A 17,620-nucleotide genomic window follows, 5' to 3' on the forward strand; every position below is an offset into this window, starting at 1 on the left:
CCTTCGGATAAGCAACAGCGTCCCCTGGTGTTACAAATTGTGTACCTCAGATGTCGCAATGTACTGTTATTGGCATCCTTTTTACGGCAAACGCCGATCAATGTAATTTTGATCTAGCAGCAGGTTAGGGGTCTTCAGAGCTGGTGAAATTTAACTCAACAGGTTCCGAGGACCATTATGCAGATCCAAAAAGAGGCAGACAAAACTGTCTTTGTGGCTAATTTAGGCAGTTCAGCTAATGAGGAAATTATTTTCGAGCTATTTTTGCAGGTAGGCTCCTATTTTCCACAGGCTCAAAAACTTGGCGAAATAAATGGCAATGGATGTGTGGGTGAAATAAAACCACTAGCGTTTACTCCAGCTGAGCTGTCTGCCTGTCTGGGTGTAATCATTAGTCCAAGCAGTTGCAACTAAAACGAGAGTTTCTATTCGACAAATTGAGGTATGTCATTCACCGTTTCGTTCTGTTTTCTTCCGTTTAAGAAACGATTGCAACAGAATTGGCATAATGAATACACCCCCTGGTGACAGTGGTTGCAACCCAACTCAGCAGGTCTTGCAGTTGGCTCTCTCTGTCGGTGGAAGTTAAGTTGTGTTTTCAATTTAAAATACATGTTGGCCAAATTCGTTTCTCGTATGTTTCATGCGGTAGTGTCATTGGTTTGATTTCTATCAAGCCAAAGCACTTTTTACACTAAATGTGAAAAACATGCAGAGATGATAAGATTGAGAATCAGGATAAGGCCACATCAAGTAATGTTAGTGGCCACAGGTGAAATGCAACAAAAAGGAAGTTGCACAGCAATATAATGTCTTATCTGTAAAAAATCATTCATTATCTGTGTCTGGTGTTTCACTTTTACATCGTGCCTTGTTTCATACCACCAGGCTGGACCACTGAAGAAGGTCACCATCGCCCGAGACCGCGAGGGTCGCCAAAGGTCATATGGGTTTGTGTATTACAAGCATGCTGAAGCTGTACCCTATGCCATTGCCTTGCTGAATGGCACTTGGCTCTTTGGCCGTCAAATCAGGCTGCAGTACGGCACCGGTAGGCCAGTGTTTTGTATCATCATTAAGAATTGCAGCTTTCAACTCACACATTTGGACTTATGAAGTTTGCAGTGCAGCAATTTAGCATCAGGACATTTCCAAAACCTATTCATTCATAATTTGCTCTGTACATGAAGCAGGTTGTGTTCTTAAAGTAATTGTTGTTTCAGCTACTTAGGGATATTAGTGCCTTGTAGATAGGTAGGGTGGAGGTTTTTAGGCCATCCCCCTTGCCCCTCTGTAGGTAGCTCCCACCAGGATGGGGGATCTGGACCTCAAGGCACAGAGGATGACCGTGATGACCCTTCACATGACACACCCAGGTGAATCGGGCCAGACCATATCATATCCGAGCATCTTCGTTTTGGCTAATGTTATGAACAGATTGTATCTAATGCTTGACCGTCTGTTTATTCTTCTTAGTATGAACGTAGGCCTCCCAGAGTCATCTGTGTTCCACTTCACAGGGCGTGCTGATGGCAGCGTCTCCTGCCAGGACAAGTTACACTGGAGCAACATGGTGAGGACTCCCTGGGAATCAGAGGGCGATATTTTCAACATTCAGTACTTTGAATGCATTCAGTTGTGCAACTGACTAGAGACCCCCTTTCCTTTCCTTGTAAAACAAATGAGGTGCTTGACTAGCAGTTTTTTGTTGTGTGTTGTAGGTGCGTGGCTACCCTTCTGAGCAGTACCCTCTGAGTATCACCCCACCCCAGCCTCACTACTATGTCCCCCCGTCACCCTTGTGTCCCCCTATTGCCCCCCTGCTGCCCTGGCCAATGCCAGGATATCCCCAATGGGCCTTTACACGACCCCCCTGTCCCAGCCAGGGTCAGGCCCTCCTGCTCCCCCTGCCTCCCAGCTCTACCCAGCCCAGCAAGCAGACAGCTCACCAAAGTGAAGGGCCTAAGAGGCAGACAGCTCAGCAAGGAGAAGTGGAGACTGCGAAGCTACGCAAGCACAGACGAAGCAGGGAGAGCAGACTGCAGAGGCACAGGAACAGATGCAAAAAGTGAACACATACACTCAAATAAACAATTAGCATTGGTCATCAAGTTTAAACGTGTAGCATACGCTAATATACTAAGATGCCCACAAGCTGTGCGGTTGTGAGGCTGGTCATTTTCTCAGCTTTACAAATGCACAAACACTGTACAACCATTAAAGACCGGCTGCTCTTAAATATAGCCCACAGTATTCCTTTGAATATTCCTGTACAAATATATGTATATATCTGTTTACGCAGTTTTGTTTCATATGCCTCTGACTGTTTTTCTGTTTCATCGTCTGGTGTGTTTACACCAAATAAATTGCACATTTCCAAAAGGAACTTAAATGTTTGGCAATTTTGATTTATGAGTTCAAGTGATTTTTACCACAGATTATTGGAACGCGAGCAGCACTTCTAACTGTGACAGAATTAGGCATAACTCATCATTCTCATTGTCCCCACCATGACATCGGGGAGGGGACTGTGGATCTGTCTCTGTCCGTTAGTACGTTGGTTACACACAATATCTCAGAAAGCACTTGCCCGATTGGGACTAAACTTTGGTGAATGATGTGTCTTGCCATAGAGATCTGGCATTTACAAAACTACACTGATTGGCCCAAGGCAGGAGCTATGGGAATTAACTGAAATGTTATAGTCGAATGCGATCTCAACTGGGCCAAGGGGGGCTGCATTCGTGGGGGACGATGTTTACTGTTGCTTTGTTTTTAGTTGGATGTGTAGGTACAGTGGGGCAAAAAAGTATTTAGTCAGCCACCAATTGTGCAAGTTCTCCCACTTAAAAAGATGAGAGGCCTGTAATTGTCATCATAGGTACACTTCAACTATGACAGACAAAATGAGAAAAAAAATCCAGAAAATCACATTGTAGGATTTTTAATGAATTTATTTGCATATTTTGGTGGAAAATAAGTATTTGGTCAATAACAAATGTTTATCTCAATACTTTGTTATATACCCTTTGTTGGCAATGACAGAGGTCAAATGTTTTCTGTAAGTCTTCACAAGGTTCACACTCTGTTGCTGGTATTTTGGCCCATTCCTCCATGCAGATCTCCTCTAGAGCAGTGATGTTTTGGGGCTGTTGCTGGGCAACACAGACTTTCAACTCCCTCCAAAGATTTTCTATGGGCTTGAGATCTGGAGACTGGCTAGGCCACTCCAGGACCTTGAAATGCTTCTTACGAAGCCACTCCTTCATTGCCCGGGCGGTGTGTTTGGGATCATTGTCATGCTAAAAGACCCAGCCACGTTTCATCTTCAATGCCCTTGCTGATGGAAGGAGGTTTTCACTCAAAATATCACGATACATGGCCCCATTCATTCTTTCCTTTACACGGATCAGTCGTCCTGGTCCCTTTGCAGAAAAACAGCCCCAAAGCATGATGTTTCCACCCCCATGCTTCACAGTAGGTATGGTGTTCTTTGGATGCAACTCAGCATTCTTTGTCCTCCAAACACGACGAGTTGAGTTTTTACCAAAAAGTTATATTTTGGTTTCATCTGACCATATGACATCTCCCAATCTTCTTCTGGATCATCCAAATGCTCTCTAGCAAACTTCGGATGGGCCTGGACATGTACTGGCTTAAGCAGGGGGACATGTGTGGCACTGCAGGATTTGAGTCCCTGGCGGCGTAGTGTGTTACTGATGGTAGGCTTTGTTACTTTGGTCCCAGCTCTCTGCAGGTCATTCACTAGGTCCCCCGTGTGGTTCTGGGATTTTTGCTCACCGTTATTGTGATAATTTTGATACCATAGGGTGAGATCTTGCGTGGAGCCACAGATCGAGGGAGATTATCAGTGGTCTTGTATGTCTTCCATTTCCTAATAATTGCTCCCACAGTTGATTTCTTCAAACCAAGCTGCTTACCTATTGCAGATTCAGTCTTCCCAGCCTGGTGCAGGTCTACGATTTTGTTTCTGGTGTCCTTTGACAGCTCTTTGGTCTTGGCCATAGTGGAGTTTGGAGTGTGTCTGTTTGAGGTTGTGGACAGGTGTCTTTTATACTGATAACAAGTTCAAACAGGTGCCATTAATACAGGTAATGAGTGGAGGACAGAGGAGCCTCTTAAAGAAGAAGTCACAGGTCTGTGAGAGACAGAAATCTTGCTTGTTTGTAGGTGACCAAATACTTTTTTCCCACCATATTTTGCAAATAAATTCATAAAAAATCCTACAATGTGATTTTCTGGATTATTTTTCTTATTTTGTCTGTCATAGTTGAAAGGTACCTATGATGAAAATTACAGGCCTCTCTCATTTTAAGTGGGAGAACTTGCACAATTGGTGGCTGACTAAATACTTTTTTTGCCCCACTGTAGATTCAAGGATGATGGTCACTTCTAGTAGCATAAACTATTCCTTTTGCTGACCTTGCATCATGTAGCTCATTTAGAATAGGGCTTAAACAAATCTGGTGTTGATACTTGCACACGATTATACTTTAATTCTATCTAAATATTCTATTTAGCTAGAATCACCTTTGATCTACTTAGATATAATTACCTTAGGTCTGATCTAATGTTTATGACAGAGGACTTCTGGTATAGTTCTCCTTCATTTTATTGCTTTGGTAATAAACAATGCTGTATGAACTCTGACAGCTTTAGTGAAAGCTGAATTTAGTGCATAGATTAAGTAAGTAGCGAACTCTGACTTAGGCAATATCTGAGCCTTAGTCATTTACTATGAGGATGCATGTTGTCTGATGTTCCAGAAGGAATTCCATGTCAGGGAGGGCGACAGAGTGAGGTTACTATCAGAGGGTACCTTCAGTGATAAGGCATTAATAGCTCACTCACATATCAGTGTTCAAAGTCTACTTAAAAGACAGGAATGGATTTATGTTTCAGCGATGGATATTATCTAGAATATAAACTATACCTTTCTTGTAGTGTGTATGTGTTTGATAGTCTGTGCGCGGACGTTGAGTGTACAAAATATTAAGAAAACCTGCTCTGTCCACGACAGACTGACCAGGTGAATCCATCTACAGTATGATCCCTTATTGATGTCACTTGTTAAATCCACTTCAGTCAGTGTAGATGACGGGGAGGAGACAGGTTAAAGAAGGATTTTTAAGCCTTGAGACAATTGAGACATGGATTGTGTATGTGTGCCATTCAGAGGGTGAACAGGCAAGACAAAATATTTATGTGCCTTTGAACAGGGGTATGGTACTGTAGTAGGTGCCAGGCGCACCAGTTTGTGTCAAGAACTGCAATGCTGCTGGGTGTTTCACGCTCAACAGTTTCCTGTATATATCAAGAATGGTCCACCACCCAAAGGACATCCGGCCAACTTGACATAACTGTGGGAACCATTGGAGTCAACATGGGCCAGCATCCCTGTGGAACGCTTTCGACACCTTGTAGAATCCATGCCCCGACGAATTGAGGCTGTTCCGAGGGCAAAAGGGGGTTGGTGCAACTCAATATTAGGAAAGGGTTCATAATGTTTGGTATACGCAGTGCACCCTACATGTGTTTGGAGTATCGTCCATTTGGAAGTTGAATTCTGTTATTTCATTGTATCACATGCTGACCGAATGGTCAGATTGAGATGGGTTCAGAGTGAAGGGACTGTGCCAACCTACATCCTTGAGACCAACTTACTTATTTTGTCATTCTCAGTGCTCTTGTTATTAAGGACACTCATTAGTGATATCACCAGTGATGCAGCATAGATTGGCTAACACTTTGTTGTTCCAGTGACTGCACAATAAAAGGTTTACTGCTGACCCTCACGGAGATAAAGGGCCAAGCTCTCATGAATAAGTAGCCCTTCAGAGAAATTCTCCTCGGTGGAGAGTCAAAGAAGCAGGCTGTAGATACAACAGAAAACGTAGGGCGTAGTTGGAGACTCACTCCGCAGTCCAGAATCCTATGATAGTTCATGACAGAGAAAGTGATTGAATCCCAGGGAATTCTGTGTGAGGTGTCTGTGTGAGGTGTCAGCTGAAGGACAAGAAGACCGCGTGAGTGTGTGAGGACGTCAGGGAGCCATGTGGTGTGGGAAGCGACGTTGGTCGTCCACGGAGGTGCTGCTGAGTGTCCTGTGTCTGACCCTGCTGGCAGTGTGTGTCAGTCTCATCATCATCACCTGGCTCGCCATGCAGACTGACCGTAAGAAAAAACACTCCAGACTTTTGTTTTATTTCCTCCCATTTCTGTCACTAAAACAGTCAGTATGTTTGCATAGAAATCAAATGTAATACTCTATGCTGTGCATAACTTATGGGTAAAACATATCCATTTGCCATAGTTGTGTCAGTCACTGACAGTATGTGTGTTTGTCCCAGTGGACCAGTGTGGTCTTGGTGGGACTGAGTCTGTGTACAGTGGGAGGCTGGTCATTATGAGGGGGGCTGTGTTTACTGAGAAGCTGAGAAACAGGAGCAGTCTGCAGTTCAAGTCCCTGGCCTTCGACACAGAGCATCTGGTATGCCGGGATACCATACACACATGTATCATTCTCTTGTCCACTCTCCTACACACTTTAGCCTTGTATTATAAATACTGTATTTTCTCACAGATATCTGACGCTTACGGCCGTGGCTCCCTCAATAATGACTTCAAGGCCTGTGAAGTTTTAGAATTCAGGTGAGAATTCAGGTGTATAATGATGTTTACAAATGACAACCTCATAGCATAGTTACATATACTGAAAGTGACAATGTCGTTATACCCTTTCTGACCATGAATCACCCCATGTGACAGCAATGGCAGTGTGGTGGTGAACTTTGACCTGCAGTTTCGTCAGAGTGTGGAGGTGAAGGAGGCAGAGCAGCAGCTGGTGGCTGGGCTTCAGAGCACTGGGGGCCTGGTGGTTAACCAAAATAGCATCCAGGTCAGAGGTATACAGTAAATATGGAAAGTATTTATACCCCTTTATTTTTTTCACACATTTATTTATGTTACAGCCTTATTCTAAAATGGATTTAATAGTTTTTTTCCCCTCAACAATCTACACACAATACCCCATAATGACAAAGCCAAAATAGGTTTTTAGATTTTTTTGCAAATGTAATAAATTACTGGAAGTTTATGAAGTGTGCAACTCCATTTTTTATAGTTTATTGCAAATGTATTAAAAACAACTGAAATATCACATTTACATAAGTAGTCACACACTTTACTCAGTACTTTGTTGAAGCACCTTGGGCAGCGATTACTTGGGCAGCCTCGAGTCATCTTGGGTATGACGCTACAAGCTTGGCACACTTGTATTTGGGGAGTTTCTTCCATTGTCTGCAGATCCTCTGAAGCTTTGTCAGGTTGGATTGGGAGTTTCACTGCACAGCTATTTTCAGGCCTCTCCAGAGATTTTCGATTGGTTTCAAGTCCGAGCTCTGGCTGGGCCACTCAAGGACATGCAGAGACTTGTCCCGAAACCACTCCTGCATTGTCTTGGTTGTGTGCTTAGGGTCGTTGTCCTGTTTGAAGGTGAACTTTCACCCAACTCTGAGGTCCTCAGCGCTCTGGAGCAGTTCTTCATGAAGGATCTCTCTGTACTTTGCACCATTAATCTTTCCCTTGATCCTGGCTAGTCCTCCAGTGCCTGCCGCTGATTAACATCCCCACAGCATGATTCTTCCACCACCATGCTTCATCGTAGGGATGGTGCCAGATTTCCTCCAGACGTGACGTTTGGCATTCTGGCCAAAGAGTTCAATCTTGGTGTAACGGCTGTTGGTGGAAGAAGGTGAGGACCAAAGCGCAGCGTGGTACGTGTTCATGTTATTTTATTGACACTGAACACTAAATACAAAAATAACAAAGGGAATAACCAAAACAGTTCTGTCTGGTGCAGACACAAAAACAGAAAACAACTACCCACAAAAACCCAGTGGGAAAAAGCTACCTAAGTATGGTTCTCAATCAGAGACAACGATAGATAGCTGCCCCTGATTGAGAATCACACAGGCCAAACAAAAAAGAAATACAAAACATAGAAAATGAACATAGAATGCCCACCCTAGTCACACCCTGGCCTAACCAAAATAGAGAATCAAAGCCTCTCTATGGCCAGGGCATGACACTTGGTTTCATCAAACCAGAGAATATTGTTTCTAAAGGTCTGAGAGTCTTTAGGTGCCTTTTAGCAAACACCAAGTGGGCTGTCATATACATTTTACTGAGGAGTGGCTTCCGTCTGGCCACTCTACCATAAAGGCCTGATTGGTGGAGTGCTGCGGAGAAGGTTGTCCTTCTGGAAGGTTCTCCCATCTCCACAGAGGAACTCTAGAGCTCTGTCAAAGTGACCATTGGGTTCTTGGTCACCAACCCTGACCAGGCCCTTCTCCCTCGATTGCTCAGTTTGGCTGGGAGGCCAGATCTATGAAGAGTTTTGGTGGTTCCAAACTTCTTCCATTTAAGAGTTATGGAGGCCACCGTGTTCTTGGGGACCTTCAATGCTGCAGAATTTATTTGGTCCCTTTCCCCAGATCTGTGCCTCGACACAATCCTGTCTCGGAGCTCTATGGACAAGTCCTTCGACCTCATGGCTTGGCTTTTGCTCTGACATTCACTGTCAACAGTGGGACCTTATATAGACTTTCTAAATCATGCCCAATCAATTGAATTAACCACAGGTTAATAATCCCAAGGATGATCAATGGAAACAGGATGCATCTGAGCTACATTTTTCAAGTCTCATAGCAAAGGGTCTGAATACTTGTGTAAATTTAGGTATTTCTGTCTTCTAGTTTTAATACATTTGCGAACATTTCTAAAAACCTGTTTTCACTTTGTCATTATGGGGTATGGTGTGTAGAATGATGAGGGAAATGTTTTATTTGATCCATTTTAGAATAAGGCTGTAAAGTAACAAAATGTGGGAAAAAATAAAGGGGTCTAAATACTTTTCAGATTTACTGTATACCTGTGACCTGGATGCTATTGTCAGAATACTTTCCGTATGCACTGTAGGTGTAAAACACACCTTATACATACCGATACATGATCATAGTATTGGGAAGAAAATGGGATCTAGATCTATTACCACGTTACTCATCCAGAAGACTTGTCTGAAATGCAGCATTGAGAATTTGAACCTATATGATGTTTCTGTTTAGTGAAAGAGGACCTAACTACATACCAGCCCACCTCTTCACCTCATCTTTCCACTACATCTTCTTCTGGTGAGAACGGAATCGATAGGAAACACTTACAGTAGATTAGTCGTACTGTAGTACTGTACCAGTACCATTTTTTAAATTTTTTGTACATTTCATTGATGATGGTGAATGATGATTAATGTCCACAGGGAAATGCCCACCTTATCATATGGCCTGTGGGGACGGCACTACATGTGTGGCCGCCATGCAGTTTTGTGATGGAGTAGACAATTGTCCTGATGGCTCAGATGAAAACCATACTCTCTGTGGTGAGTGTTTGAGACTCAGTTTTTGCTGATTATGCAGGCCTCGTAACCTCGTCCCTACACTCTTAGAGAAAAATAATTCCAAAAGGGTTCTTCGGCTGTCCCCACAGGATAACCCTTTTTGGTTCCAGGTAGAACCCTTTTTGGGGTTCAATTTTGAACCCTCTAGGTGAGATCCGGCTGGTGGACGATTACTAACGAAGTGGAGAAACATTGTTCTTGACTGTATAGATGGTACAGAGTAACAAGAATGCCATGTGAACTCATAATGTGGGGTCTGGTAATGTGGTCATGAGTGCATTGGTAGCATAACAGACTTGAACTGTGTGAATATCTCTCATATTTTCATAGCAACAAAGTGCGATGGCCAATTCCTTCTTCTTGGTCCTACGGGTTCCTTCCATTCTGAAAACTTCCCTCTCCCCTACAACAACGGCATGATTTGCCGCTGGGTCATACGGTAGTCCTGCTTCTCACACTAACTACTCACTACTCACTTTCATATACTTTTACCTGACATACCAGTGCTACCTCTCTACTTTTTGTGCTACCTTAATTAAAAAAATATATATATACACAGTACCAGTCAAAAGTTTGGACACACCTACTCATTCTACGGTTTTTCTTTATTTTTACTATTTTCTACATTGTAGAATAATAGTGAAGACATCAAAACTATGAAATAACACATATGGAATCATGTCGTAACCCAAAAAGTTGTTATATATATATATTTTATATTTGAGATTCTTCAAAGTAGCCACCCTTTTGCCTTCTTGATTTTTTCATGGGTGGCAGGGTAGCCTAGTGGTAAGAGCATTGGACTAGGAAGGTTGCAAGTTCAAATCCCCGAGCTGACAAGGTACAAATCTGTCGTTCTGCCCCTGAACAGGCAGTTAACCCACTGTTAACCCACTAGACGCAGAGTAGCTGAACGGATGATCTCTGCATGTGTGGTTCTCACTGTGAAGCATGGAGGAGGAGGTGTGATGGTGTGGGGTTACTTACTACATGTTATTTCATAGTTTTGATGTCTTCACTATTATTCTACAATGTAGCAAATAGTAAAAAATAAAGAAAAATCCCTTGAATGAGTAAGTGTGTCCAAACTTTTGACTGGTACTGTATATTTGTTATTTTTAGAGTTCAGAAAGGACTGGCCATAAAGATGAATTTCCACTCATTCGACACAGAAGAAGAGATTGATACTCTCAGTCTGTATGAGGGCACAGGACAGGGGAAAAATCTGACATGTAAGTATAAAACACTCCTGAGCAAATATGTACTAATTTCTATTCAGCAAAATATCTATATAAACTACAGTAATAGCCCACCTACCACCCACTATGTCTGTGTTTCAGACCTGCTGTCAGGCCGTTCCCCAGGCACTGTGTGGCTGCTGTCTGACAAGACCACTGTTGAGTTCTCTTCTGACGATTACAACAATTTCCAAGGATTTAACGCCACCTACTCAGCAGAAGACATCAGCAACCTCTCTAGTAAACTTAAAGCAGCGTATCCCAAACTCGGTCCTCGGGACCCTAAGGGGTGCACGTTTTTGTTCTTGCACGAACACTACACAGCTGATTCAAATGATCAAAGCTTGATGATTAGTTTATTATTTGAATTAGCTGTGTAGTCCCTTGAGGTCCCGAGGACCGAGTTTGGGAAACCCTGCCTAAAAGATTTCCTTTGAAGTTATCAGAACAAACTAGAAGGAAGATTGCAATATGATTTGGTTTTGGGTCTCTGTGAAATGGCCGTGACAGTGTTCCTCTCTGTCCTCTCAGATGAGGAGAGGCTGAGCTGCTCCTTTGAGGAGGGCCTGTGTTTCTGGAGGCAGGAGCCTGAGGATGAAGGGGACTGGATACGCACCAATACCCCAACATTCCCCCCTTTCACAGGCCCAAACCTTGACCATACATTTGGTAACCAATCAGGTGTGTCATTATGTGACAAGACATTACTTTACTTTGCTGAGACTTTATGATTTCATGTCGAAGTCGCAATGCTGCAGTCTGTTTCTGTTCTGTGACTGTTATTGTGTTCTGACGAAACAGGCTACTACATTGTCACACCGGGAAGCCCTGGCCAGTGGGAGAAGAACTTCAAGATCCGCAGCCTCCGATTAGCTCATTCAAAAGAACCAATGTGTCTGAAGTTCTGGTAAGTGACCCTCTCTCCCTCTATTCATGTACTGTCTGTGGATATCTATCTCTAAACACATAGCCTCTCACCAGATGTGTATTTATGCTACTTGTTGCTCCAGGTACCACATGTATGGAGAGAATGTGCATCGGCTGAGGGTGTTGGTAGAGAGACGGTCAACTTCTTTGGTCAGAGAAGCTTCAGTCATTGTGGTCTTCCAGAAGGAGGGGAACTATGGAGATAACTGGAACTTTGGCCAGGTCACCCTGAACAGCACAGCTGATGCAACGGTCAGAGCACTCTGAATCCCACACTGTGTAATTGCCACATTGTTATACTGGGCTGTGCATGTTACGTCTTTCTATAAGGATCTGTCTCTTCGCTGCGATGTTCTTCTCCAGGTGGTTTTTGAGGCTCAGAAGAAGGGGGGTATGAAGAATGACATCGCCCTGGATGACATTAGTCTGACAAATGGTCCCTGTGGGGCGGACCCACCAGACCCAACAGTGGTTCCCACACCTACAACACCACCTCCAATACCTCGTATGTTACTGTTAACCACATGGTCTTCACATGGAACACTTTGACACAGGCCAGCCATTCCGAACAGAACCACCCCATCATCGTTAACCAGCACACTCATCCACTACCACTGAGTCACCAACTCGCCTTCTCTCACCTGACAATCACTGTTCTGTGTCTGTTAATGTCATGTGTCCTTGTTTTCCATGGTAGCATCTAAAGTGTGTATTCCTTCCTCTTTCTCAGCTGACTGTGGGGGACCTTTTGACCTCTGGGAACCCAACTCTACATTCAGCTCCCCCAACTACCCACACTCCTATGGCAACAAGGCTTCTTGTACGAACTTTGTTTTTTGTTGAAAAAAAATTCTAATTGGTTGAAATGTGGTGTTCATACATCTGTTTATCCTGGGAAAGGTTTGTGGACTCTTCATGCCAGGGAAGGATGGAACATCCTGCTTCACTTCCTGGATTTTGACGTTGAGTCGACCTATGATATGGTGGAGGTGCGGGATGGGGCGGGGCCACAGTCTGAACTGCTTGGTGAGTCTCTGACCCTCCTCTTACTGTGACGTCCTTCCTACACGAGCCTCTGTCATATTACCATGACACTGTTAGTTGTTATTGAATATGCAGATGAGGTTTACTGTGGTGAATTGATGAGTGTTATTTTGTCAGGTGTCTTCACTGGTACTGATGCTACCTTTCCAGATGTGATCTCCACAGCCAATCAGATCACAGTGATATTCTTTACGGACAGTACAGGGTACGGCAGAGGGTTCCGTGCCAACTTCACATCTGGATTAGCACTGGGCATGCCAAGTAAGATTTTATATTAAGTAACCAATTCCACATTCTAAAGTCCAAAATTAGTAGTTCTGAATGAACCTTCCCTGATGTACTCTTTGTTCTTCAATAGCCAAGTAACCAAACTGCCTTTGTCATTTCAAATTCCAGAGCCTTGTGTCACTGGGCAATATCGGTGTCAGTCTGGAGAATGTATCTCCAATGTCAGTGTGTGTAACGGCCAACCAGACTGCGCTGACTCCTCAGACGAAGCTGTGTGTGGTGAGTAAAACAAATGAAGCTGTGACCCTGTTCACACTCATACAGCAATTCATTCCAGTAAAAGGCACGTAGGCCAAAAGACTGGTAAAGTGGTTCTCCATGATTCTATGCGTTTTAGTGCATCAGGTATCAGTAGACAGTACGGGTGTCAGACATCTGCAGCTCCAGGTCCAGACCACCCGGTACACAACTTGTGGTCAACACTGGAACTCTCAGCTCTCCCACTTCATGTGTCGTTACCTGGGCTACAGGTGAGACCTCTGCTGTGCGTGTGTCTGTGTCTGTGTCTGTGTCTGTGTCTGTGTCTGTGTGTGTGTGTGTGTGTGTGTGTGTGTGTGTGTGTGTGTGTGTGTGTGTGTGTGTGTGTGTGTGTGTGTGTGTGTGTGTGTGTGTGTGTGTGTGTGTGTGTGTGTGAGAAACAGTCATTCTTTGTATGTTTGACAGAGTGAAGGACAGAGAGTCAGTCACTGTGTTAACATGTACTCTAGATCAGGAAGTGCCCTCCTCATACCATCCACAGAGAAAGACTCTCCCTTCACCACCGTGAGTGTGGCAGCCAACGGTACCCTGGACCTGACCCCCAGGTACACTACATTCAACAAACGGCTTTAATTTACGTTTTTTTTTTAAACAAGTAATTTAGCAGGCGCTCTTATCCAGAGCTACTTACAGGAGCAATTAAGTGCCTTGCTCAAGGGCACATCGACCGATTTTTCACATAGTCGGCTCGGGAATTGAGGAAATCCAACCTTTCGGATACTGACCCAACCCTCTTAACCGCTAGGCTACCTGCCTCTAATAATTCAACTTTGATTCAACAGTCATACCAGCATCCAACTTGTTTGTTTCTATTTCCCATAGTGAAAAATGTACGGGTGAAAAGGTTATATCTTTGGAATGTGACAACCAACGTGAGTATGAAAAGCATAAAGCATCAACATTGTAACATGATACATACTGTAAGTCCTCATTCACATATAGACATTGGCACGTATTGACAACTGAACAAAATACACTCAAAAACACTATACTGTGCATTTTAGCGTGTGGCGTCCGTATGGTCTCCCAGAAGATGGATCGAAGTGGGTCCACTGAACGAAGGAGGGATGAGAAAGGAGAGGAGGAGTCGGAGGAGAGTGGAACTGTCAGAGTGGTGGGAGGGACAGACTCTCGTAAGGGGGCGTGGCCATGGATGGTGTCGCTGTACTTTAGGGGCCGCCATGTGTGTGGAGCTACTCTGATTGACAACGAGTGGTTGGTCACCGCTGCACACTGCGTTTATGGGTGAAGAATCCTCCTCTGCATTTATACTGTTTGTTTATGCTCCCGTATTCACCTTTACTTTGTGTACACTGTAAATATACACTGTGTATGCACCTGAGCCTCACCTTTCTCTGCACACAACATGTCACATGTTTCTGTGCATTTACCCTCAACTGAGTTTGACCTATTTGAGTACAGAGTAGCTCTACCATTGTTTTTCTGGTCCATACATTTGGAGTTTCACAGCCCATGTCTACGTTGACGGCTGTCTTTTTATCCTGCAGGAAAAATATTCACCTTTCCAACTGGGAGGCAGTTTTGGGCCTTCACTCCCAGGACGGTGTAGATGTCCTCCCATCACAGACCCGAAAGGTTGACCACATCATCATGAACAAACACTACAACAGAAGGACCAAGGATGCTGACATCGCAATGATGCACCTTCAAACAAACGTCAACTTCACAGGTGTGCAATCAAACACCCCTCTGCTCTACATCGCCTGAGAGTTTGGCCTTATGTCAGATTGGCACTGAGCACAAGGGGCCATGTCATGTTGTGTTCATATTAAGTGGATTATTAAGTAGATTATTAAGTAGATGTACCTCACATATTCACATAGATCCACACACACAGGATTTAATATTCACATAGATCCACACACACATGATTTAATCTTCACACAGATCCACACAAACAGGATATCATATTGACACAGGTCCTTCTTTTACAGATAACATTCAACCCATCTGTCTGCCAGGAAGTGGCCACCAGTTTGAGGCTGGGATGAAGTGTTTCATTACAGGCTGGGGAGCAGAAGTAGAGCAAGGTTAGGACTTTGATGTCACTCAATCAAATCAAATCTAATTTTATTTGTCACATACACGTGTTTAGCAGATGTTATTGCGGGTGTAGCGAAATGCTTGTGTTTCTAGCTCCAACAGTGCAGTAATATCTAACAAGTAATGTGTAAGAATACACTCAATCTAAAGTAAAGGAATGGAATTAAGAATATATAAATATTTGGACGAGCAATGTCAGAGCGGCATAGAGTAAGATACAGTAGAATAGGACAGAATAAAATATATACATATGAGATGTAATGGAAAATATGTGAACATTATTATTAAAATGACTAGTGTTCCAATTATTAAAGTGGCCAGTGATTTCAAGTCAATGTATAGGACAGCAGCCACTAATATGCTAGGGATGGCTATTTAACAGTATGATGGCCTTGAGATAGAAGCTGTTTTTCAGCCTCTTGGTCCCAGCTTTGATGCACCTGTACTGACCTCGCCTTCTGGATGATAGCGGGATGAACAGGCAGTGGCTCGGGTGGTTGTTGTCCTTGATGATCTTTTTGGCCTTCCTGTGACATCGGGTGCTGTAAGTGTCCTGGAGGGCAGGTAGTTTGCCCCTGATGATGCATTGGGCAGACCGAACCACCCTCTGGAGAGCCCTGCGGTTGCGGGTGGTGCAGTTGCCGTACCAGGCGGTGATACAGCCCGACAGGATGCTCTCAATTGTAAAAGTTTGTGAGGGTTTTAGGTGTCAAGCCAAATTTCTTCAGCCTCCTGAGTTAGTTCACGATGTCATTAACAGGTTAATCTGAGGATATGGTTGATGAAAAGCGCTATACAATTCAAATTGATCATTATAATTGATGTACAGTATGTGCCTGTAAATGTTGATATTCCCTCCAGGCACATCAGCTAATGTGCTGCAGCAGGCAGTGCTGCCCCTGGTGAGCCGCTCTGAGTGTCAGAAGCTGCTACCTGAGTACAACATTACAGCAAGGATGGTGTGTGCCGGCTACTCTGAGGGGGGAGTGGACTCCTGCCAGGTACATGGATTTCAATGGTCATAACCCTCTGTGGGCAAAACACGCTACATGTCTGTGAAAGAACTGCACCAGGAAAACTTTCAGATAGTATACTGCCTCAGTGCAGCAAAAGATGGTATACTGCCCCCAAGGCAGTACTGGATAGTAAAGTTTGGGTATTTGTGTATTGTACAGTACAATGCCAGCTGTACACAATGCCATCCACAGTTAGTAGTATCCATGTACAATGTGCGAGAATTATGTCCACTGACTGTGTCTTCCTGTTGTTTTAGGGGGACTCTGGAGGTCCTCTCATGTGTGAGGAGGATGGCCACTGGGTGCAGGTTGGCGTGATTTCTTTTGGTGTGGGGTGTGGCCGCCCCCAGCGCCCTGGTGTGTACGCCCTGGTCTCCCAGTTCACTGACTGGGTCGTCCAGACCAGACGGCTCTCCTGACACTGGGGACACTGGGATTACAGGCTCCAGGGAAACAGAATATTCAGTCCTGAATTAGGATCATATGCAGTCTTGGTTACTAAATCAATCAATGCGTTTGAATAAGTACAATGGTGTAACACAGATTTACAGGGATATTCAAAATATGTACAAATAATTGTTTGCAGTTCTATGCTATTTTATACTTAGAAAAATCAGCTGTTGTACCTACAACACAAATGAGACTTCCCATGGCTGGTCCTGAAGAAGAAATTAAATGTTGTGAAATTATGACACAAGATGGCAGTATCTTGCGTATTATGCTTTGGAGATATGTTTTTTTTCACACCACAATGCCTTGTGAATTACAGTGATATTGTATGCATTTGATCTTAACACTAGAGACAAACCTTCTTACTGTCAATAAATGTTTACATATTTCCTATTCCTTTTCAAGTCATTGAATGGTAAAAGTTGGGGCTGAATAGTTAGAATGCTCATGTACTGTATACACTGAGTGTATCAAACATTATGAACACCTAATATTGAGTTGCACCCACACTTTTGCCCTCAGAACAGCCTCAGTTCGTTGGGGCTTGGACTCTACAAGGTGTCGAAAGTGTTCCACAGGGATGCTGGCCCATGTTGACTCCAATGCTTCCCACAGTTGTGTCAAGTTATCTGGATGTCCTTTATGCGGTGGACCATTCTTGATACACACGGGAAACTGTTGAGCATGAAACACCCAGCAGCATTGCAGTTCTTGTCACAAATCTGCCTGGCACCTCGTTCATAGCCACTTAAATCTTTTGTCTTTCCCATTCACCCACTGAATGGCACACATACACAATCCATGTCTCAAGGCTTAAAAATCATTCTTTAACCTGTCTCATCCCTTTCATCTACACCGAC

At 43.8% G+C, this 17,620-nt stretch overlaps 3 protein-coding genes across 3 annotated transcripts in view; 2 read left to right on the forward strand and 1 right to left on the reverse strand.

The window, feature by feature from the left end:
- Window positions 1-17,620, reverse strand: part of LOC135550349 (palmitoyltransferase ZDHHC20-B-like) — a 319,193-nt gene that overhangs the window by 159,078 nt on the left and 142,495 nt on the right. The window lies entirely within an intron of this gene.
- On the forward strand, window positions 70-2,380 carry rbm11 (RNA binding motif protein 11). The gene is made up of 5 exons (XM_064979180.1): window positions 70-270; window positions 889-1,051; window positions 1,298-1,376; window positions 1,477-1,573; window positions 1,722-2,380. Exons 1-5 carry the CDS (start codon window positions 178-180, stop codon window positions 2,070-2,072), a joined length of 783 nt encoding a protein of 260 aa, XP_064835252.1. The 5' UTR covers window positions 70-177; the 3' UTR covers window positions 2,073-2,380.
- On the forward strand, window positions 5,823-17,153 carry tmprss15 (transmembrane serine protease 15). Its single transcript, XM_064981046.1, has 25 exons — window positions 5,823-6,195; window positions 6,372-6,511; window positions 6,605-6,672; window positions 6,790-6,926; window positions 9,147-9,212; window positions 9,338-9,457; window positions 9,806-9,914; window positions 10,598-10,707; window positions 10,816-10,953; window positions 11,245-11,394; window positions 11,515-11,620; window positions 11,724-11,892; window positions 12,004-12,145; window positions 12,371-12,460; window positions 12,541-12,666; window positions 12,802-12,945; window positions 13,081-13,191; window positions 13,310-13,442; window positions 13,680-13,775; window positions 14,053-14,102; window positions 14,235-14,475; window positions 14,739-14,920; window positions 15,186-15,281; window positions 16,156-16,295; window positions 16,568-17,153. Exons 1-25 carry the CDS (start codon window positions 6,075-6,077, stop codon window positions 16,727-16,729), a joined length of 3,147 nt encoding a protein of 1,048 aa, XP_064837118.1. The 5' UTR covers window positions 5,823-6,074; the 3' UTR covers window positions 16,730-17,153.

This window comes from Oncorhynchus masou, chromosome 12, assembly GCF_036934945.1.
Source record: "Oncorhynchus masou masou isolate Uvic2021 chromosome 12, UVic_Omas_1.1, whole genome shotgun sequence".
Taxonomy (NCBI): domain Eukaryota; kingdom Metazoa; phylum Chordata; class Actinopteri; order Salmoniformes; family Salmonidae; genus Oncorhynchus; species Oncorhynchus masou.